The 23,926-nt window shown below is 34.5% G+C and overlaps 1 protein-coding gene across 3 annotated transcripts in view; it reads left to right on the top strand.

The window, feature by feature from the left end:
• SLCO4C1 (solute carrier organic anion transporter family member 4C1) overlaps positions 1-23,714 on the top strand; it is a 74,586-nt gene extending 50,872 nt beyond the window's left edge. Inside the window, exons 5-14 of one of the 3 annotated variants that reach the window (XM_066273906.1) lie at positions 814-935; positions 2,456-2,571; positions 4,433-4,577; positions 4,992-5,187; positions 12,162-12,315; positions 15,247-15,437; positions 17,092-17,156; positions 18,888-19,025; positions 20,894-22,282; positions 22,331-23,714. In XM_066273906.1, the coding sequence (XP_066130003.1) occupies positions 814-935; positions 2,456-2,571; positions 4,433-4,577; positions 4,992-5,187; positions 12,162-12,315; positions 15,247-15,437; positions 17,092-17,156; positions 18,888-19,025; positions 20,894-21,009 (1,243 nt within the window). In that variant the 3' untranslated portion in view covers positions 21,010-22,282; positions 22,331-23,714. Of the gene's footprint in view, positions 1-813; positions 936-2,455; positions 2,572-4,432; positions 4,578-4,991; positions 5,188-12,161; positions 12,316-15,246; positions 15,438-17,091; positions 17,157-18,887; positions 19,026-20,848; positions 22,290-22,330 lie in introns of all 3 variants that reach the window. The other 2 variants (XM_066273904.1, XM_066273905.1) reach the window with 2 other exon arrangements.
• Positions 23,715-23,926: the final 212 nt, after the last annotated feature.

Raw genomic sequence — 23,926 nt, 5'->3', positions numbered from 1 at the left:
TAGATAAGTGGCCAAGGCACAAATCAAAATAGATCTTTTTGACCACACAGTCCCCCTCATAACTACTGAGCTACCTCTTCATTTTCCTGAGTTGAAAAGTTAGTGTCTTTTGAGCCCATATTTTCTCATTGTACCACTGGGGATGATAACACAATCCTTTGACTGTGAGCAGTGAATATGTAATCATAGGTATATGAGTTGTCCTTTGAGCTGTTCGTCCTAGGGTCAGTCTCTTTAGAGAATATCTAAAGAAGTGTTAGAGAGGACCTTGAAGCAGAGAGCTGTATTTTAAAAACGGACATTTTAATTTCAGTGGAGAATTACATCAGTTTGTGTCAGTGGGATGTTTTGGGAAAGAGCCTATTGATAGAAAGTATGAAAATCATTATAAAAAACTTAATAAATCACTCTAAGAAGACTGTTATATTTAAATGAATGCCATAATTGAAGCACAGTGTATGAGTTTTAACAGAGATCAGTGCTGTGCTATGAGGGGTATTTACTATAGTAGAAAAAGAAATCCAGCCAACATTGGATAAAGAGTGTCTAGAAATTCTATGTATGCTTTCAAGTATTCAACATACTTATATTTACTGTTAACTATTTGAAACTTTTATGTTTTATTTGTCATTCTGAAACACATTGCAAACCATTATTTCTTATAGCTATCACTTATGCCTGCTATCTGTTGTCTGATATTATAACAATATTCCTCTATAAATGCACATCAATTATAAAGTATATAATTATCAAAATTGAATTTTAATGACCAAGATAGAGTTGACATTGGCCTTTTGTTTTTCTGTTATATAGCACCGATATCACCGAGGATGATCCGCGGTGGCTGGGGGCGTGGTGGATTGGATTTCTTTTGGCTTGGCTTTTTGCGTGGTCTTTGATAATGCCTTTTTCTTGCTTTCCAAAACATTTACCAGGTAAAAATTTTAAAACCAGGGAGTTTTTTTTTTTTTCATTGCTAGCCTATACCAAGTGTTGCTTTCTATATGACTGGTGAGAACCCTATAAAATTATTGTAGGAAATATTGGGTGGTAATCTTAATATTGATGGTTTTCTTTTATTTTCAGTAAATAATCACTAAAACTATACATACTTACTTCCTTACTACATACTTGCTAAATTTGTTTCTTATGTGTTATCTGGAATCCTCCTTTATGTATAATATATATATAATATACAATATATATATATTTTAATTTAAATGAGAGGCAGGGAGATAAGACTCCCACATGTGCCCTGACCGGTATCTACCGGGCAACCCTTTCTGGGACAAAGCTCTTCCCATTTAGGGCCATGCTCACAAGCGAGCTATTTTTAGCTCCTGAAGCAGGGGCTCCACTGAGCTATCCTCAGGACCTGGAGCATATATGGCTCAAACCAGTTGAGCCAAGACTGTGGGAGGGAAAGAAGGAGAGAGGAAGAGGGAGGGGGAGGCGTGGAGAAGCAGATGGTTGCTTCTCCTGCGTGCCCTGACCAGGAATCAAACCCAGGACTTCCACACGCCAGGTCAACACTCTATTGCTGAACCAACCAGTGAGGGCCAGATATAATATCTTTAAACTATTAATTTGTATTTAGTCATTAAATCAAGAGACAATCTGCCTTAAATCATTAATGCTAATTATTTGTTGTTGAAAGTACAGATGCTTTTGTTTTTCAGTTGTCACCAAAGTCATGCTTTAGTATACTCATTTTCAGTATATTTCAGTATTAGATAGTCTGTCCAAAAGAAAATACGGTAGGTTAATAGAAAGGATTATCCATTTCTTTCTCTGAGATTTTGCTTATGTGTAATCATAAGTATTTTTCTCTAGGCTCAAATCATTTAATTATTCCTATTATATGAAACAGTATAGATGACCACCAGTTGGAAATGGGCAAAAATTGACAGAGTAGAAGTAGGAGGAGTCATTGATTTTTTTCTTCTTCTTCTGGACTACCCAACTTATGATTCCATATATTGACTTTTTTTCTCAGATTTATTCACAGAGACATTATTAAAAATCAAAGGGACTTGGTAATAGATAGTAAATATTGTTTCATCTTCCAGGTATGTTAGAATTAAAGAGAGTAAAGGGGAAAAAGCCTCAGACATACTTTCTTTAATGTATAAAGGATGAGAAAGAGAAGCATTTGAATGGAAGAAAAAATATTTAAGAGGGATTTAAAATAAGAGAATAAATATGTGATGGGAATAAAACCATTTCATCTTAAGTTTTAGACCAGTTGGAACTTTCTTAGCTGATGGTAATGATATTAGATTTTAGGACAACCAAATTGCAGACTGAATATTTATATAGTTTGGTTGAAAAAGAGGAACTATCTTCTTATGTTACAGAATGTATATGCTTGTAGAAATGTGTGTCAGTTAAAAAGTTAGCGTTTTAAAAAATGACAAATGAAGTGATAGAGCAAGTCCATTCACTATTTTTTTAGGTACAGCAAAAATTCAAGATGGAAAAACTTCCCAGACTCATCAGAGTGATGGTCCCTTACAACACACAGATGAGAATTTTGGAAAAAGTTTTAAAGATTTTCCAGCTGCTTTAAAGGTAAAAATAACTGTTCACATACATCCTCCTTCACACATAAATATGTAGATACATGTATACATTACATGTATACATTACATATATACATAAACACACACATATGTATACAAACAAATATTTCCACAATGTTTATTTTTTATTATGCTAGCTCTTATAAACAACTCTTCAGATTTAATTTTCCTGCACTTTGAATACATAAAGACTAGTGCAGAGTAGAATGGTTGAAAGAACATGAGTTATCTAATTGGCAATGTCAATATTCAGAGGTCCCTCATTAGCACTGTAGGCCATCATCCCAGGCCATTCTGTTTATGTAATGGATGGATCAGTTATCACTGGGTTGTAAATACAGTGTGTCCGTAAAGTCACGGTGCACTTTTGACCAGTCACAGGAAAGCAACAAAAGATGATAGAAATGTGAAATCTGCACCAAATAAAAGGAAAACCCTCCCAGTTTCGGTAGGATGATATGGCAGCATGTGCGCGTGCGCAGATGATGACGTAACCCGTGTATACAGCAGAGCAGCCCATGGCCATACCAGTCAAGATGTGGACGGTACAGAGGAAAGTTCAGTGTGTTCTGTGGCTCGCTAAATTCGAATCCGTGACCAAAGTGCAACGTGAATATCGGCGCGTTTATAACGAAGCGCCAACACATAGGAATAACATTACTCAGTGGGATAAGCAGTTGAAGGAAAGCGGCAGTTTGGTGGAGAAACCCTGTTCTGGTAGGCCATCAGTCAGTGACAAGTCCGTAGAGGCTATCCGGGATAGCTACCTAAGGAGTCCTAAAAAATCTGTGCATGAGCCCCCATCAAACTGCACTGAATAGGTTTGAAACCAGGAGAGTTTTCCTTTTATTTGGTGCAGATTTCACATTTCTATCATCTTTTGTTGCTTTCCTGTGACCGGTCAAAAGTACACCATGACTTTACAGACACACTGTATATGTTTGAGAGTGCGAAACCAATATCTTTTCCTTGTGAAAAAAATGGCTGTTAGTAGTTACTTGATTTGTATTTGAAGTTACAGAAACAAAAGTGTTAAGGTCTATTTTGTTAAACGCAGCAAAAAAGCGTTTTTTCTATTTAGCATTATAAAGATTTCACATATAAAGGAGTTTATAATTTTACCTTTTTGAGGTTTGAGATTAATTAACTTTTTTAGATCATCTAGGTATGATTTCTAAACCTTTTATGTTATCCTTTTGTGACTCTTGTGTTTGTGTGTTGTGGTTGGTTTTATGAATAATTTTGCATTTAATATTCCAGAACTATACTTTGGTTTTCACTTTATGTTTAAATATATTTAAATAGTGAATCTTATACTCCCTTCTGATAGATTAATAACATTCTGAGAAGTCTAGCAACTTGGACACCTTTTTAAAAATACTTAACTCTGCCTCTCTGAAGTTTTCAACTACTGAGTCCTTTACGCATGGAACAACACTACAAGTTTGATTCTTAAAGACCATTCTCATCTGTGCTCACATTCAAGTTCTTCCTTTACTGGACATAGGAATTCAAGACACAATAAAAATGTCAATCGGGGGCAGATGCATTGTGCGGACAGTTACAGTGATACTGGGGAAGGAAAACTTTCCATGTGGGTTCTTACCTCCTTTTTCTGGCCCTTTGCATGTGACAAAGGCCATTTCTCAGTCCTCTACATCCTTCAAAGAATAATTTTCTTAGCATTCTCTACATAAATTATTTAATTCATATTTATACTTTTATGCTGGAGGAAAAGCTGAAATTTTATGGATACTTATATAGTGTTTATTAAAAATTTGCCATTCTGATGCTATATTTTATAGCATAATTATAGTTATTCATTTGATGAACTGTATTTTTTTCTTTAGAATTTGGTGAGGAATACTGTCTTTATGTGTTTAGTTATATCAACTTCTTCAGAAGCCTTAGTTACTACTGGATTTGCTACGTTTTTACCTAAATTTATAGAAAATCAATTTGGATTGTCATCCAGTTTTGCAGCTACTCTTGGAGGTAAAACATTGTCTTTGTTCTAATGTAATCTAATAACTTTACTGTACCATATTAAATGTTTAAAGAATAGCAATTAATTTTAGTTAGCCAAGTCCTTGAAATTTAAACTTTATATTAATTTTGATAAAAGCTTCTGATTTTCTGACATTAACAATCTTTTGTATGAACTTGAGAAATGCAGAGGCTAAATAGCTATGTAGCTAACTAGAGTATATATATAATCTTAATATTCAAAACATTAATTTTGTTAATCTTTTAATATAACTACTAAATCATTTATTCATATGTGTCTAAATCATGAGTACGTTCATATGTTAAAATTAATTTGCTGCTTGTTTTTTACGTTTTCCAATTGTTGGTATGAGTTACTGAGTATATTTGTATGTTTTCTCAGTATGTCTTCTTTCTCATTAGGGGCAGTTATAATTCCTGGAGCAGCTCTTGGTCAGATTTTAGGTGGTGTTCTCATTTCAAAATTCAAAATGACGTGTAAGAACACAATGAAGTTTGCTTTGCTCACATCTTTAATTGCACTTGTTCTGAGTTTTGTATTTGTTTATGCCAGCTGTGAAAATGAGCCATTTGCTGGTGTGTCTGAATTATATAATGGGTGAGTATATTTCAGTGATTTTGATATTAATATCAGAGTTATAAACTATGCGTGTATTTCCAAGTATATGATAAAATGGTGAGAGATTAGCTTTTTTCTTTTTTTTTAAATGAGAGACATTTTCCTATGTAAGAATAAGTACTTTGTTTTTTAGTTTAAATAACTGACATTTTATTAAAAGTTGGGTATTTATTCAGAAAGCAGTTAAGAAGCAACTGTTCTATACTGAGCACTATGCTCAGGGCTACAGAGATTTAACATAGCAGAATCCCTTCCCTGAAGGGATTCAAATCTTGGAGAGAATTTCACATTATATGTTGCTATTGATCTAAATTTTAAAAAATGGAGATGCCTCCCTATGTTGAAATTCTTGTATTAGGTGGATTGAAAATGTGGTAGGAGGAAAATTAAAATGAAGCTAGTCTAGATGATACTGATCATTGTGGTATCTACTTTAGAAGTTCATGTTTGCTGTAGAGAAATAAGTGACTTCTTACCTTTCTGATCTGTAAACATGTTGCTACGTATAACTGGCTTGACTGTTTTTATCATTCTTTGCCTTCTTTGTTTTGCTCTGAAATTTTAAGCAATGAATAGAGGTCCAGGCAGGAGGACATCTCATGGCAGTATATTTGATAGTAGCCAGTGTTGCTTTGTTTCATTACATATGTTTGAGGCTGTGGAGGGAGATGGTACACCAGGTCAGGGACTCTTTAGTTTTGTATAACATAGCATTCAGGTAACCTAAGTAAAATATGCTTGGGAAAAGTTTGCCATTAACAGTTATTATGACCTGTTAAGTTGCTGTTCATACTTGTCCTTCTTTTACATTAATGAGATGCTGAGCTTTCTCTTTCTAAAGCCATATTTAATTCAGCTCCATTACTTTTATTCAGCAGCTGTTGACTGCTTCCTCTTAGAATTTTATGGCAAAAAATGCATACTCTGAAGGCGTTTTCAGTATAGCAGAAGAGATCGGGAAAGAGTTGTGAATAAGCAATGCATTAAGTAATGAGGGATAGATACAAAGGGCTATGGAATTCAAAAAAGCTTTTTAGTTTTGTTTGATTGGATTCAGGAAAGGCTTCATGGCATTATAGAAAAATGGGGATAAGTATCCTTTAAGGATGCGAAGAGTTTTGAGAGGTAGAGATTTTAGAAGAGGGAAAGGTAGAGGGAATAGGGTAAGCCAATATATGCTAGTAAGTGGAAGGCTAGGATTAGGGACTTCTTAGAATGGACTTAGTTCATGTGTCTGGAAATCTTAGAAAAAGATTTGAAAATATCAAAAAGTAACTAGAGGTAATTTGGACAGACCTGACTTTCTCACTTATAAATTTCACCCAAACATATTCCAAGAAACCACTTTTATTCTATGTTCCTTTTAGAAGAACAGAAAATTCTGGATAGTTTAACGCTATTTTATCACCTTGACAGATGAGAAATATAGATGTGAGTCCCTTTGGTACTTTCTACCTTAAATAAGAGTTACTACCAGATGCACTGTCCTTGGTCTAATCCAGGTGTCGGGAACCTATGGCTTGCGAGCCAGATGTGACTCTTTTGATGGCTGCATCTGGCTCGCAGACAAATCTTTAATAAAAAAAATAATAACATTAAAAATATAAAACATTCTCATGTATTACAATCCATTCATTTCCTACCGCTCATGTTCATGGTTGTGGGTGGCTGGAGCCAATCATAGCTGTCCTCCAGGACAACACCAAATTTTTATTGGATAATGCGTAACATACACAGGTCATTATATGGCTCTCATGGAATTACATTTTAAAATATGTGGCGTTTATGGCTCTCTCAGCCAAAAAGGTTCCTGACCCCAGGTCTAATCAAAGGGAAGGCAAGTGAGATAGTGTCATTTGAGGTGCATGTGGGGTTGGTCATCAAGAGATGTCAAGAGCTGGGGTGTAGAGATAGTGCTTAATGTATATACACATTCTTAGTGATGGAAAATAATGAAAGTGAGCATAGACATGTATACATGCACATATATATAGATATCAATATTGATGTCACAGAGATGTGACATTGTCAGGTCGTTGTTTTCTCTGTGCCCCAAATTCTTAATTTTAGCTCTGTAGCATGCATTTTGAAGTGTTCATATCATGGATAGCTTAGTCAAATTAGTTTCATCCAAGAAACATGTATAAGGACAGACTAAGCAATTCAAAAAATATACTCACTTATTTGTGAGTGAGAGGAAGAAGAGGAAGTTGTGAAGAAGCCGGGTTTCTAGTTGAGTGGTGCAGCAAGTCTTTGCCCTTTGCCATGTAAGCACAGGTGGGTTAAAAAGAGCTCTTGCAGCTGTAAATGAATGAATTAGGCTTTTAAATAAATTCATTTAAAGCCCTATTTAACAGTATATCCAAAAAGCCTATGATCAATAGGACTAATTATTTCAGGGGACATTTTAAAATTTATAATGTTAAAAACATTTTTAAAGACTTTATTTATTTTGGAGAGGGGAGAGAGAGAGGAAAAGAGAGAGTTAGAAGGAGGAGGAGCAGGAAGCATCAACTCCCATATGTGCCTTGATCAGGCAAGCCCAGGGTTTCGAACCCATGACCTCAGCATTCCAGGTCAACACTTTATCCACTGCACCACCACAGATCAGGCAATATTCATAATATTTCAATAAATTCATTATTGAATGTTCAATATGGGCAGAACACTAAATTCAATTGAAAGGCGATTGTCTAAGTGTACTTCTAGAAATCTATTAATTACAAACATTTCTCATTGTTCTTATATTACCTTGACAGTCTATAGGATCCTTGGGTCTCTTTTGGTAATTCAGTGTTTAAAGTGGTGATTTATATTTTACTTTACTCTTAGAACCTCATAAAATATGAAATACCATAGTAAGTACATAGAGTTGTTTCTCTATCTGGCCCATAGCTGGACTTAACATTGCTTATCTGAAAAACAAACAAACAAGCAAAAAAAACCCATTGCTTATCTGAACTAGTACCTTAAAGAGGCATATCTGTCAAGCTGTTGCAATAGGTGTAGGAAAATCTTTGCTTATTATTATTATTATATTTTTTTTTTTCAGAGACAGAGTCAGAGAGAGGGATAGACAAGGACAGACAGACAGGAACGGAGAGATGAGAAGCATCAATCATTATTTTTTCGTTGCGTATTGCGACACCTTAGCTGTTCATTGATTGCTTTCTCATATGTGCCTTGAACGCAGGCCTTCAGCAGACCTAGTAACCCCTTGCTCGAGCCAGCGACCTTGGGTCCAAGCTGGTGAGCTTTTTTTTTTTTTTTTTTTTTTTTTGTATTTTTCTGAAGCTGGAAACGGGGAGAGACAGTCAGACAGACTCCCGCATGTGCCCAACTGGGATCCACCCGGCACACCCACCAGGGGCGACGCTCTGCCCACCAGGGGGCGATGCTCTGCCCCTCCGGGGCGTCGCTCTGCCTCGACCAGAGCCACTCTAGCGCCTGGGGCAGAGGCCAAGGAGCCATCCCCAGCGCCTGGGCCATCTCTGCTCCAATGGAGCCTCGGCTGCGGGAGGGGAAGAGAGAGACAGAGAGGAAGGAAGGGGGGGTGGAGAAGCAAATGGGCGCTTCTCCTATGTGCCCTGGCCGGGAATTGAACCCAGGTCCCCCGCACGCCAGGCCAACGCTCTACCGCTGAGCCAACCGGCCAGGGCCCAAGCTGGTGAGCTTTTGCTCAAACCAGATGAGCCCTCTGCATCCCAGTCCGATGCTTTATCCACTGCGCCACCGCCTGGTCAGGCAATCTATACTTATTATTGAAGCATAATTATAGAATAATAGTTTGGATTTAAATAAGAAATTAACATTCAAATTCTATTTGTGATAAACATGTTTCTCATATATACATGTGTATGTTTATACAATATATATTTTTAAATATTCCAAGTTTTTGAAATTCAAAACATTTTATGTATTTAAAAAATAATATATTAAGGCAATTTAGTGAACTTAAAGCATTTGCTATTTTTCTAATAGTTTCACCTTTACCTCATGAAGTAAAATATTTATAAAATATATACAGTGTGTCCGTAAAGTCATGGTGCACTTTTGACCGGTCACAGGAAAGCAACAAAAGATGATAGAAATGTGAAATCTGCACCAAATAAAAGGAAAACTCTCCCAGTTTCATACCAATTCAGTGCAGTTCAATGTGAGTTCACCACAGATTTTTTTAGGGCTCCTTAGGTAGCTATCCCGTATAGCCTCTACAGACTCGTCACTGACTGATGACCTATCAGAACGGGGTTTCTCCCCTAAACTGCCGGTTTCCTTCAACTGCTTATCCCACCGAGTAATGTTATTCCTATGTGGTGGTGCTTTGTTATAAACGCACCGATATTCACGTTGCATATGAATTCGAATTTAGCGAGCCACAGAACACACTGAACTTTCCTCTGTACCGTCCACATCTCGACTGGCATGGCCGTGGGCTGCTTCTCTGTTTACACGGTGTTACGTCATCATCTACGCATACGCACATGCTGCCACATCATCCTACAGAAACTGGGAGGGTTTTCCTTTTATTTGGTGCAGATTTCACATTTCTATCATCTTTTGTTGCTTTCCTGTGACCGGTCAAAAGTGCACCATGACTTTATGGACACACTGTATGTAGGTTGAAGTGCCCAACACTTGATAATAAAGTATATATGTTACATATTTTTGTTTCTACTATAGTTTGCATCATAGTGTCTTAAGCATTTCTGTTCTCAGTAATCATTTATCAATAATATGAGAATTATACATTGGATAATTTAAATTTAAAAATTATTGTGCAGAAGCTAGTTCTAGAGTTTCAAGGATAGTTTTTCTCTATCCCCCTTTTTTTCTGTATCTGTATTTAAACCAGTTGTTGGTAGAGACTGATTGTTATGTTTGTTTTTCTGAATAAAATCATGCTTGCTAAAGAACTTTAGCAGCAGCCTGTGGAATACATTTGAAGCAGAAGAGACTGTAGGTAGATTGACAAATTATTTAAAATTTACTCTTTGACCATCCTTTCTTCAAACTCCCCACTATTTCCAGTTTGTTTTCTATCCTTTCATCAGTTTCTTTTTTGAAATCCTTGTTCTCAACCTACTCCTTAAATATCATCACTTCCCAAATAATAATTATTATCTTGTAATACTTAAATCACTCATTTACTGTTTTTGACCTCCAGTGCAAGAAAGTTCAGTTTTATGGTTGTAGATTTTAATCCTTCCCACTTCCCTTCTGTCTTCTTTTCTCTCCCCCTTTTCTCTATCTATCTCTACCTTTTTATTTCTTTTGGCTGTATTTTCACCACTTTGGGTCTAGCACATAATTGGAGCTCACTATGTAATCATGAAATAAATGGACATCCAAAGACCTGTATATTCCTCTCACACTACACTCTATATAGTTGATCTCACCATTCTCATTTATATGCAAATAGGCATTAAGAGGTCTAGTGCCAAGCCAGATTTCTTCATCAAATTAGAGGCTTTTAATCTCAATATGTATAAAACCATACATCTTGCTCCAAAACTAATTCTTCTCTACCAGAATGTCAAGTTGGACACCAGGAGTCACTCTTGACTCTTCCTACATTGTTACCTTCTTCAATCCATCAGACACAAAATTTTACTAATTCTACATCCAAAATATTTCTCAAATTGGTTTGCTTTAACCAAGTGTTCTATTTTAGTTCTTCTGTACATTATCATAACCTACTGTCTGGGGTATTGTAACTGGTCACCTTCCTTAAAATTTGTACTCTGTATAACCCCTAGGATTATTTCTTTAAAATGTGCTTTTGACAATGTCACCTTCCAGTCTAAAAATACTTTGATTATCTTTTCAAAATAGGTTAAAACTCATTGTTTTTAACAAGGCCCATCAGGCCCTCAATAATCTGGTCCTTGACTCGTCTTCATCATTCTTACCACTCTGTGCCTCAGACATCATTCAGATTTTTTCTGTTTAGGAAAATATCTGCCTTTTACCAGCTTCTCTGAAGTTTCCTTCACCTTTCCCATTTACCCAGATCCTACTTATCCTTTAAGACTCATCTCAGGCAGCAGCCCTGAAGACCCTCTTACCTAAATTTGGCTTGTTTTAAGTGTCATACCCCAGTGCTTCTAAAAGACCCTTTTCATATATGTACTTATAGTCACTCTCACCAGATTGTGTGTAATTATGTGTTCAGTTGTAGTCCTAGATTGAAATCTTTGAGGACAGTGAATATCTTACTCAGCTTTGTATTCCCAGGAACTAGCATAGGGCCCAGCACTTGCTCAATATATATTGGCTGAATCAGTCAATAAATAAGGGATTAGAGAAGTTTCTTTGCTTAGGGAAACCCTTATGTTATCAAAGGTGTTTCCTCTTATTAAGAGACATCAAGGAACAACCCTGAGCCTGGAAATCAGGAGTATTTCATTGGGAAAAGAAAGAAAAGTACTAAGTTAATTTCTCTGGACCTCAGTTTTCCTACTGATAAAATGAATACGTTGAACACCATGATTTGATTTTATTCACCCTTCTGGGTTTAAATTTTTCCCTGCACTCCTGGGAAATTTGGCAGTATCTGGGGACATTTGGTTGTCACAACTAAGGGAATGTTGCTGGTATCTGGTGGGTAGAAGTCAGAGATGTTGCTAAATATCCTACAAATCTCAGAACCGCCATTTCCCTCACAGAAAAAGAATTTTCTGGTATCAGATGAGAAACTATTTTAGCTTACTCTGCTTATTTTTCTTATCACTGACAACATATTATATAACTATTGTTTTTACCACCTCTCTCTTCCACAAGAAGTTAAGCTCTATGTGAAAAGGTGGGCATTTTATTTGTTTTGTTCTTTTATTAATTAAATGTATGCTGAGTGATTGAATAAATGACTAAATGGAAAGCTATAACAATGATTCTGAATTGTTCATTTAATGTTACAGATAATTTGCCTCTCTTTTATTTCTTATTGACAGGACAGGAGACCTGGGAAATTTGACCACTCCCTGTAATGCCGATTGTAACTGCATGCGATCACATTATTATCCTGTCTGTGGCAGAGATGGAGTCCAATACTTTTCTCCCTGCTTTGCAGGCTGTAAAAATTCTGTTTCAAAAAGACAGCCAGAGGTAACTTGTGTCTGCTTGCTTTACCTTAACGAGGCAGTGTGTTTGTGTATTTGTGGATAACTTCCTTGATCCCTCTAATGGAGCTACACAATGCCCAGGCTTTCCTTCCTGCCCCACTTTCTCTGTTCAAAAGCCGTGTGTGTGTGTCAGCCATGTAAGGTGAGTGAGCTTCAGAGATCTGCTGGACAGCACTGTATGTATAGCCAACAATTGTGTATTATACACTTCGGATATACTGAGAGGGTAGAGCTCATGTGAAGTGTTCTTACATTAAAAGAAAACAAAAGCAAAGACAAAAATAAATCTGACCACTCAACAGAAAAAGTCTTCTTTGGGCGTGCTGGGTGGATCCCGGTCGGGCGCATACGGAGTCTGTCTGACTGCCTCCCCGTTTTCCAACTTCAGAAAAATACTAAATAAATAAATAAATAAATATACCTCAGATGCAACTATTGTGAAAACTTAACATGGACGTTACACACATCTTTGTAATATTGCTTCTACTATAGCAGTGAACTATTAGTTACCATTTGCCATTGCTTTATATTTTTCTCAACTGTATACCTTCCTTGAAGTCAGGAAACTTTTCTATTCTTACTAACTACAATGTATATAGTAGAAACATCGCTAGTATTTATTGTTTTTATCTGATGCATCACAGATTAATTTAAAAATATCCAAAACATTAACTCATTCTCAAACACAAATTTGCTTTTAATTCTGGATTAGAATAAATATCAGTTTACCTAGTTTTTTTTTTTAATACAGTTAAATAGTTTTAAGAAAATCCAATATAATTTTATGGTACTACATTTACAATCTAAATACTTCATCTAGCTAAATTTAAGAGTATTGGGAAAAAATAATGTTCCCATTACTAATACTGTATAAAAGATCGAGGGAGTTATGTACTATGATGTAAGGGAACACAATAAATAAGGTGACAGAACAGCACAATCATGAATATATGAAATATAGACTAGTGAAAAATAAGTAAATAGTAATAAAAATTAATACTCAGAACATACTTGAAATGGTATTTGTTATTTGATATGATTAATTTGGTATTTATATTTTTATTTACTGGTACTATAATTGCCATGTTAAACATTAGGGGTTGTTTAGGAAAAGCAGGTTATTTTGACTTCCAAATTTTCTATTTGTCCTTGATTTTTTTTTTTAAATTTTTTTTGTATTTTTTTTTTTGTATTTTTCTGAAGCTGGAAACAGGGAGAGACAGTCAGACTCCCGCATGCGCCCGACCGGGATCCACCCTGCACGCCCACCAGGGGGCGATGCTCTGCCCCTCTGGGGCGTCGCTCTGTTGCGACCAGAGCCACTCCAGTGCCTGAGGCAGAGGCCACAGAGCCATCCCCAGCGCCCGGGCCATCTTTGCTCCAATGGAGCCTCGGCTGCGGGAGGGGAAGAGAGAGACAGAGAGGAAGGAGAGGGGGAGGGGTGGAGAAGCAGATGGGCGCTTCTCCTGTGTGCCCTGGCCGGGAATCGAACCTGGGACTTCTGCATGCCAGGCCGACGCTCTACCACTGAGCCAACCGTCCGGGGCCTGTCCTTGATTTTTTCCATGTAAAAACTCCTTTTTTTCAGGATATTTTTCTTTATAGAATATTTCAGATAGGCAAATGCATTGATAATAATGTAATAAATACCTATGCACATTTGTTCACAGAAATATTAGTTTTGTATTTCACACCAGTGACTCAAAGTACAAAAACAAATGCCGATTACCAGCAACTGTATTTAAGCAGATATATACTTTTTTATGTAAGAGAGTTATAAAGTTTCATCAAGCCAAAAAACCCCTCGAAAAACTGTTTTCTTTTTTCTAATGAAAATGTTAAAGATTACATTATATCATTCATCATTATTTGATATATCTGATTGCTGAGTATAAAATAGTCCATTTTGGGGGTGTCCTCTGCATGTTTGAGTGTTCTGAGTCAGTACCAGTGGTCATAGAATACCTTTAGTACCCCAACAAAGATCTCTGACTTTAGAACCATAAAGGCACCACTTCCCTTGACTTCTCTACCTCTGCTCTGACTTCATTGAGGCCTTAAATATATAAAAAGATTTACATTAAGGATGGAACTGAGATATAAAAAGTCTTTTAAAAATAATTATGCCTAATATTTAAAATATCTGAATTTTTTCATACAAAAGTATACTTGTAACTTTTTTGACATGTTGCCTTCTAACATTTCATATTCTTAATTTGCATAGGTATATAGATGTGTGTATATATATTAAATAGCTAATTTGTTATTTATACTTAAAACAACCTTCTGGATAATGTAATAACTTCTAGTTTTTATTGTCATAAATATGTCATCTTAAGAGGGAGACAGTTTGAATTTGGTAAAGCAATTCAAAAAAGTTTAGAAAAATTATAGGAAAAATGTCATTAAAATGAGCATTTTTTCCCCCTGGACTTTAGTGATATGTTAGTTAATTTTACTGAAGCACTTGTTTAAATTATAGTGTTTGTCCTTTTAAACTAATATTATAAAGGAGAGATCGTCACTACGTATACTTTATTTGTGTGTGTGTCTTATAATGGAAAAGAAGAAAACAGGAATTTTTTTTGAACAATTATCAATTTAAAGCAGTCTAGAATGTGCACGATGATGTAATTATTATCTCATGTCAATTTGTTTCATAAGTTCTGAGAAATAATAGATTACAGGTTGAAGTAATAGATACAAAAGTCAAATACAGATGACAGTACTTCATAAGTATGGCCACTTGTTTTCCCTTGATTAATTTCTTAGGGTTAATTACTCTTTCTCAGTATTATTTGTTGTGTATGAATTAAGACTGTAAGAGTCATGTCTAGAGATCACCTAAATTTACAATGATAATACGTGTTTTTAAGGTAAACACTTATGGTATTTTTTCTATTTCATATTCTAGGTATATTACAACTGTTCCTGTATAGAAATGAAAACAGAAACAATACCTCCTGCAGCAGGTTTTGGTTTTGAAGCTAAAGCTGGAAAATGTGAAACTCGATGTACAAATTTGCCCATATTTCTTGGCATTTTCTTTGCTGCAATTGTTTTTACCTTTATGGCAGGCACTCCTATAACTGTGTCCATTCTAAGGTATGTGTTGTATTTTGAAATTTGACATCCCTAAGGCAACATGTTGAGTGAAAAAGAAAGTAGACTCCGAAGTTCACTTGGGGTTTATATTGACCATTGGTTCTAATACCTGTTCAGCCTTTACATTACTGTATTTTCCCATGTATAAGATGCACTATTTTCCTGAAAAACTTTGGGGTCTAAAAACTGGGTGCGTCTTACACAGTGGTTGTAGATTTTTTTACTTGCATTTCTCGCTTTTTTGCATTTTTTTTTGTGCTCATTGTTGAAGACGGTGATTCATCATTAGGCACAGATGAGGACAAGCTAACGGATGGGAGTTTTGACAGTGATGAGGAGTTATATAAATTTTATGATGAATAAAACTTGAGTTCAATAACTTTATGTAATACATTTTTTTTTCAAATTTTGGGCCCCAAAATTAAGGTGCATCTTATACATGGGGGAAATACGGTAGTTTCATGCTATTAAAAAAGCTAGCTCATTGAACCCCAGATGTATGAGGTTTAAATGAGATCATGTATGTGAGAGTGCCCTAATGTTGCCCACCTGTTATATACATGATGTTAAGTTTTCTACATCTTTCATGAGGCTTCAGTTGTAAGCTGAAAATATGTTCAATTGAATTTGAGTATGATGGAAATCCAGTGCACTCCATCTATGTCAGAATCAGAATGACATGCGTTCTGCCTCATACGTTAGGTGCTGTGATAGTAACCCTTCCTGTAGTGCTAATGGATAAGTAGCTGGAGGTCACCTGGCTCTTCACAGGGTTCTGTGCTTTTAGTTGCTTTTCCTCCTTCTACAGCACTTTGTGAAAATGTTTTCTATCTGCCCTTCCATAAGCTCATCAGCCTGCCTGTTTTGTTCTTCTAACAAACTGGCTTTTTCCTTTTGAGTTTTTGTCCCTTGATACCTTTTCACATACTTTTTGATGAATGGAAGAGTTTTATGGACTCTGTCTAAAATGCATTAAATAGTCTAGTAATGATATAGTACATGGAAATTGGATTTATTTAGAGTATAAAAAACATGTTTTCAAAACTTTATTTGGAAATAAGTTATATGTCACCTTTCAACTGCAAAATTGTGTATAAAGACTAGTTGATCTCTTAGCTCTCATCTAACGCTCTTGTCCTGGCTCGACATCTCATTCAGACTTGACAGTCATTATTAAAGGACGTATTGTTGAATCAGATTGAGCCTGAGCAAAGTTTTATATTGTCTCAAATTTGTACTCTTATCCCATAGATATGATTTCTGTCTCCAAGTTAGTAAGAGAATAAGAATTATTTGCTTGAAACTGAAAACATGTGACATGTGAATTAAGCAGTGGTAAAAAATAGATTTTGTTAGTGAATATCCATTCTCCTTTACATTTGTTAAAATTATATGTATTCAGTATAGTTGTTGAAAGTTATTTGACTTTTTGGCGTGAGTTATAGTACTTTAGTTCAGAAAACATTTTTCTCCTTTTACAATTCTAGAAAGTTTGAACTGTATATAAGTGGTTATAAATTATTTGCTTCTTTCATAAGCATAATATCTACTTTAATCTAGAAATGTCACCCTGGTGTAAAAATAAATTTGCTCAAAGAGTGAATGTGTCATCCAACCGTTTTTGGCCTCATGTGTATTTACTATCTATCTCCAGGTGTGTTAACCAAAGACAACGGTCTCTAGCATTAGGAGTACAGCTTATGATGCTTCGATTACTAGGTATGCCATTTTTCATAATTCATTAGTAACTTGTTTATTTTTGTTCTTTAGTGTTATTGATTTATTCATTTATGGTATGTGCCAAGAAAGTAATTAATTTAAATGCAGTAGAAGACTATATAATTGAAGAAAGCTGTTTTCCAGTATTTAAGATGTAGTTTTATTTGTATATCACATACGAAAATAATGACTTTAGTTTTTACCTGATTGGCTTACTATTGTTTCCAATTCTGATTGGTTATATTGCAAATATAACTTTAAGGACTATATTATGTTTATTTGAATTATATTATCATCAATGCCTTTCTATTAGGGCATGGTGAGAGACATATTTTTATTTATTTATGTAACACATATTGCCAACATAAATTATGATAAAATCTTATTTATAACTACTATATTTTTTTTTCTTCCTGCATTTACCTCTATTTGGGGAATGGTTATGGTGCATCAATAATAGAAAATAGTTAGAATTTTATGAGGTTCTGGCCCTGGCCAGTTGGCTCAGTGGTAGAGCATTAGCCTGTTATGTGGATGTCCCAGGTTCGATTCCCGGCCAGGACACAAAGGAGAATCACCCATTTGCTTCTCCCCCCTCCTCCCCACCCTGCCTCTCTTTCTCTCTATATATATGTCTCCCTTCTCCTCCCCTCCTGCAGCCAGGGCTCAATGGAGCCATTTGGCCCCACGCCTCTGAGGATGGCTCCATGGGCTCCGCTTCAGGCATTAAAAAAAAAAAAAAAGGCTCCAGTCTGCCTCTGCCTCTCCTCCTCACTAAAAAAAAAAAACAACTTTATGAGGTCCTGGATGTAGGAAAAATAAGAAAGACAAACATTGTTTTATACACATAATGATGTGTGTATACTTATTTATACAATATTATGCACATAATATTGTGATCATTTTAAAAACAAAAACCAAAAGTAGGAACATTACAGGTCATCTGAACCAACTTTCTCATTTCTTAGATGAATAAATGAAGGCCCTGGGAGATTCAGGGATTTGCCCATACTTCCACAATTAATGATGCAAATGAGAGTAAGAAATGTCTCCTTATTCAGTCCAGTGCTCTTTTGACTCTTTCATGCCACAGGTCATGGAAGAATAGGCTAGATGTAGCTGAAATTTTTATCTCAGCAATGCCACTTCTAATCATGTGTTTGATTTGTAGTAATTGGAAGCTCCTTAATTATGTGAAACGTTTGTGCTTTCTGACCTCACACAGGGTAGGCTGTATTTGATTGAGATAGCAGTACTAAGCATGTTAATGTTTGTGTGCACACATATGCCTCATGCAAACACATACATGTCAGTATGTGTATATATATATTCACATGTACACACATATAATACACTTTTTAGCACTTTTTTGTGCATCGATTTATTTTGATTTTTTAGAAGTATAATAACTAATTTAAAAGATATATTTATTAAATTAGAAAAGCAGTGAATTAAAATATTTAACCAAACTAATTGGTAATGCAATATATGCCAGAGATTTTTATTAAAATAATTTTTAATTGATTAGAAATATATAATTATGTTTAATTATTTTAGACTTTTATCCTTTTTTATATCCCTATTATTTGTACATGAACTAATTGATTTGCAAATGGACAGATTTGACGTCTATTCTTATTTATATAAAATATATATATAGTCATGGACATAAAAATCTATAACTATAAACTGTAATCTTTACCCATGTATATTCGCACGTAATTCTTCTAGGCTCAATACCTGGACCTATTGTTTTTGGTGTCACAATAGACAGCACATGTATGCTCTGGGATATTAACAAGTGTGGAATTAAAGGAGCTTGCTGGGTTTATGATAACATCAAGATGTCTCGTATGCTGGTGGCCATAAGTAAGTAGTGACTTCTTGATAACTCTCGATTAAATCAATGAAGTAAAAAAAAAACAAAACTCTTATTGTTACTGACTTTGGTTTTGAAAGGTTGAGTCTGTGCTGTTAGGCTGTTTTACAGACCTGAAGCAGAGATCAGCTATCAGCAGGTGATAAAAGGCTTTACCTGCTGTCTGTGAGACTCAGTCTGAAACAAAGAGAATACATTTTGGCTTTCATTACATCACATGTATAATTTTCTTATGACAACTTTTGTCAAACATTTTTGGGGTAGTCTAACAAAACTGAAGGAGAATTCTAAAAGACTCTGGATTTCATCTAGGTACAGAGGTGCTGGAAAGCACACAAAAGCTGAGGTAGGGAAGTGCCCTTGAGTTCTACAACATGCTACAAGAAATGTTCTGTAAGTTTAGAAGATTCGCCATGATGTTTAACCCTTTTGCCTTTGACAATCTGTCATATAGTCTTGGTTAAGCAATAAATGAATATTAAGATTAAGGAAGCAGAGAAATGCATCTAGTTTGTAAAAGTAAGATAAAAATATTAAAACAACCTAAGAAACTAAAATATTATAAAACAGAAATCATATATATATATTGCATATATATATTGATTGCAGTTGTGATCACAGTTATTTTGGCACATGTATCAAGATAGCTTATTGCTCTTACATTTGTTTAAACCCAGAGCATGCTGTCTGAATTTATGGTGACAGTAACACAATAGTCACTGAAGAAATAAATGCATAAATAAAAAATGGGAGAGTAAGTATTGACTAGAACAGGCAAAAGTAATCTTTCTACCAATTTTCCCTACAAAAAAACTATTTTAATTAAATGTCTTTTTATGTTTAAAATTTTAATTATTTTTGTATTCTTTCATTAAAAGATATATATATAATATATTATATATATATAATGAATTGTTCCTACTGTTATAAATGTGAGCATTTTCCCCTAAAAGCTTTTATATTTTTCAAAAACATTATAACAGTAGCACTTATGTAATTAATCTTTCTATAAATCTAGAACTACTTAGGTCATTGAGCATTGTTGTTATTCAGATACACACTTTGAGTAAAGCATTAATGATCAACACAGATAGCTACACTGCAGCAGTTACATTGTAAGGCTATTTAGCTTGTTTGACTGGAGCTTAAATGTTGTGCTTGCTCTGGCCAAAACTAGTTTCTCTTCATATAGCTGAGTTTAAAGTCTCGGTTCTTTGAAAATAAATCAAAGCTTGTAAAGTGAATCTTGATATTTGATATTTTTAGTTCATACTTAAAAGTAAATTTGGTTGAGTATTGAATGTGATATATTCGCATAGAGGCTTTCTTCTAAGAACTCCAAAGCTTTTTTATTTTATTTTTAGAGTTATTTCTATCAAGAACATGAAAATTCTGCAGCTTCATTTTAGGTTCAAGGATGTCCTAAGCTGTTTTCCTTTGTCATTGATTTTTTTGCTTGTAATTTTTTATAGATATGGTATTATGTTAATAAAATTAGAATGGAACATGGTTTTATTAAATTCTTTATGACACATAAGAATGTACAATTATAACCAAGAATAAAATAAGTATTGCATATTTTTATTGTTTAGAAAGAAAATACAAGCTAGTTCATTGAAATGTATACAGAATTTTTATTGAAATATACCATCTTCCTAAAGTTTAAAAAATTTAAAACATAGAACTATATACTTCTATATGCTTCTTCTCTTTAACTTAACAAGTTTCTAGTTTTGAAGAATTTCTCAATGAGATTGATTTTTTGTAATAATTAAAGGCCCAAATGCATGATTAATTTTATTTTTATATTTAGGTGTTACTTGTAAAACTGTCACCATTTTCTTTAATGGACTTGCAGTCTTTTTATATAAACCACCACCATTAGATGCAGATGTGTCATTTCAAAATTCGAATGCAGTTGTGACTGCTGTTCCGATTGAATGTGATCTCAGCAAAGCAAGAAATGAAGGATGAAATAAGGAAAGAGACTGTGTTACAGCTGGAAAATCAGCCTGTATTTGTGAAAATGCACATTGCCACTGCAGCGTCATCTACCCAACATGGACATTTAAAAAATTGATATTTTATAATTAAATGTGTTTTCCATATATGTACAGTATGAGTGAACTCTCATTTGTTTTGTTTTAATGTAAGAAACAGACTTATGCCTTCAAAACTCACCAAAAGCCTCAACACACACACACACACACACACCCATTGGCTAGGTGTGAAATTCCCAACTAATAAACTAGAAAAAAAGAAAACCAAAGATTAGCTAAAATTTGTGGTTAAAAGTAATTAAATTTATATGTGATGATTTTCAAAAACTATTATGACGCTCATAAATTTAAAACCAGCTAAATACTATTATTTGTTTTTAAATTTATATATACTAATCTGTTCTTTATCACAGAAGGTTACATAACTTTTAGAATATGTTAATTTTATTCTTTGTGTCCCAGTATAGAGTAAATTTAGAAATATCAGCATTGTATATACATATTTTCGCTTTAACTCAAGAAATCTAGGAAGTAATTTATTGATATTACTAGTTTTTAATACTTACCTCTGAATATCAATCTGTGATAGTGTTACTCAATTATATATCTTCCAGAGGAAAGTATCAGTTTTAGCAAAAAAAATGCCAATTAGACACAAAAGATTTCTATTTTTTTAATGACTTAGGTGCATTTTACTGGTTTTCTTTGTAAGATTTCTTAATGAGCTGTTGATCAATGTTTAGATACTTAGTAATTTAATTTTTATCACTTAAGAAACTGATTACCTCATACATTACTTATAGCACCTAAAATAGTGCTTTGCTTATAAGTTGGCATGTACTATTATTGTTTGATTAAAACAAACTCTACTCTTTAACTGATCCATTTATTTGAAAGATAAAGTATTTCATGTCTGAGAACCTTACAACACTCCATTTATTCAGGTCAGACTTCAGCCAACTTTGCTCAGAAATTGGGAAAAAATAGATCTGTGAACATCAAAAATAACTTCTGGCTAGTCAAGATTTACTGATTTCCAGTGTTGATTCTTACCCTTTAAAAATTTTTTTGAAATAAGATTACTAATTTAATAAGGTTTAATAAAATAATTTAGCATTTTTACAAGCAGTGTGTTACTTACACTCTGATCAGAATAACAGTGAGAGTACAGGCCTGGTAGGAAACCAGGAGTGGAAGCACTAGTGATTCACAGAGTTGAAGAGCTTATGTATGTATCATGGTGATCTGTGGCCAGTGATCACTCAAGAAACGAGTAGCATTTATACATTGAAAAGCAAGGAGAAATGCATTAGTTAGGCAAACAAGTACACTTGAATATTAGAGAATTAGAGGACCAGTGGGCCAGGAATCAGAGACAGACAAACTTAAACCAGAAACATATAAAAACCAGAGGCTGAGGTCAGATGGTTAGTCAAAAACCAGCCATATGGGAAGCAGGAAGTTTGTCATAACCAAGAGACAGTGCAAGGTAGGCAGGGAACAAACATGTGACACCTCGAATCAGAGCCAATCTCCCTTCCACCCAGCCAGACACATTTTAAATGCTCCTTCCTGTTGGAGCCAAGGCTAAAGGAGAGTTTAGACCAGGGGTCCCCAAACTACGGCCCGTGGGCCACATGAGGCCCCCTGAGGCCATTTATCTGGCCCCGCCGCACTTCCAGAAGGGGCACCACCATCTCATTAGCCAAAGCCAGGCCCATAGTTCCCATTGAAATACTGGTCAGTTTGTTCATTTAAATTTACTTGTTCTTTATTTTAAATATCGTATTTGTTCCCGTTTTGTTTTTTTACTTTAAAATAAGATATGTGCAGTGTGCATAGGGATTTGTTCATAGGTTTTTTTTATAGTCCGGCCCTCCAATGGCCTGAGGGACAGTAAACTGGCCCCCTGTGTAAAAAGTTTAGAGACCCCTGGTTTAGACTTTCTGTGTTGATATGTGAAAGCAGGGAATTGAAAAGAAAAATTTTCTAGATGTAAAATAATGGCAAATTCCAAGGAACTCATTGATAAAGATGTGAAACAGCAAGAAGAGAGGAATCAGAATAACTATAAAAACTTATTTGTGTAAGGCCACTTAATTAGGAGAAGAAAAAAAAACACCCCATACATGAAAATCATCTGACGAACAAATCACTAAATTGACATTCATAGTGATTTTTACTTATCAAGGGTTTTATTGTATTCTGTGTACTCAATTTTATGACGTTTTACAAAGTTTTTAATAATCGTTAAAATGAAAATAATTTTGGCACTTGAAGGAAATTAGTCTTTTATTTATAATATACATATTTACAAAGAATACCTCCTTTCATGATAGGACACTGGAGACACTACTGTAATTTACAAACACTTATATTTTTGCATTTACCTAGATTATATGGATTGGTATTGTGCTACTTTTAGAACAAAATTTTTCATAATATGCACTTTTTACAATTTGTAATAATTTTTAAGTAAGCTTGAATCTGTTAAGTTGACCTGTGGTGATTTTTGTATGTAATTAATTGCATATATCTTAAAAGTTTTATTTTAAGGATTTCCTTACTGTAGGAAATTCAGATGTAAAACTTTTATCCAGGGAGAGAACTGTGTACAGTCGATTTAGCTATATAAGTCAGAGGAAATATAAATAAAATTTTAGTTCTATTTTCTTTCAAGATGTATTTATTGTATAAAAAATTATGCAAAATGTATATACATGCCTTTCTTAAAATTAGACCATTTATACTAGTTTGTTTTAAGTATTTAACCTTATTAAAGGGAACATATTTTGAAATATGATTTATCTGTGTTTGAATACGCACCCATGTGATGGTGGGGAGAGGGAAAATTCATGTTCTTTCGAACTTGGTGAATATGATTTAGTTAA

The sequence above is a fragment of the Saccopteryx bilineata genome, chromosome 4 (genome assembly GCF_036850765.1).
Source record: "Saccopteryx bilineata isolate mSacBil1 chromosome 4, mSacBil1_pri_phased_curated, whole genome shotgun sequence".
Classification (NCBI taxonomy): domain Eukaryota; kingdom Metazoa; phylum Chordata; class Mammalia; order Chiroptera; family Emballonuridae; genus Saccopteryx; species Saccopteryx bilineata.
This window is presented reverse-complemented; position numbering and strand designations above follow the sequence as displayed.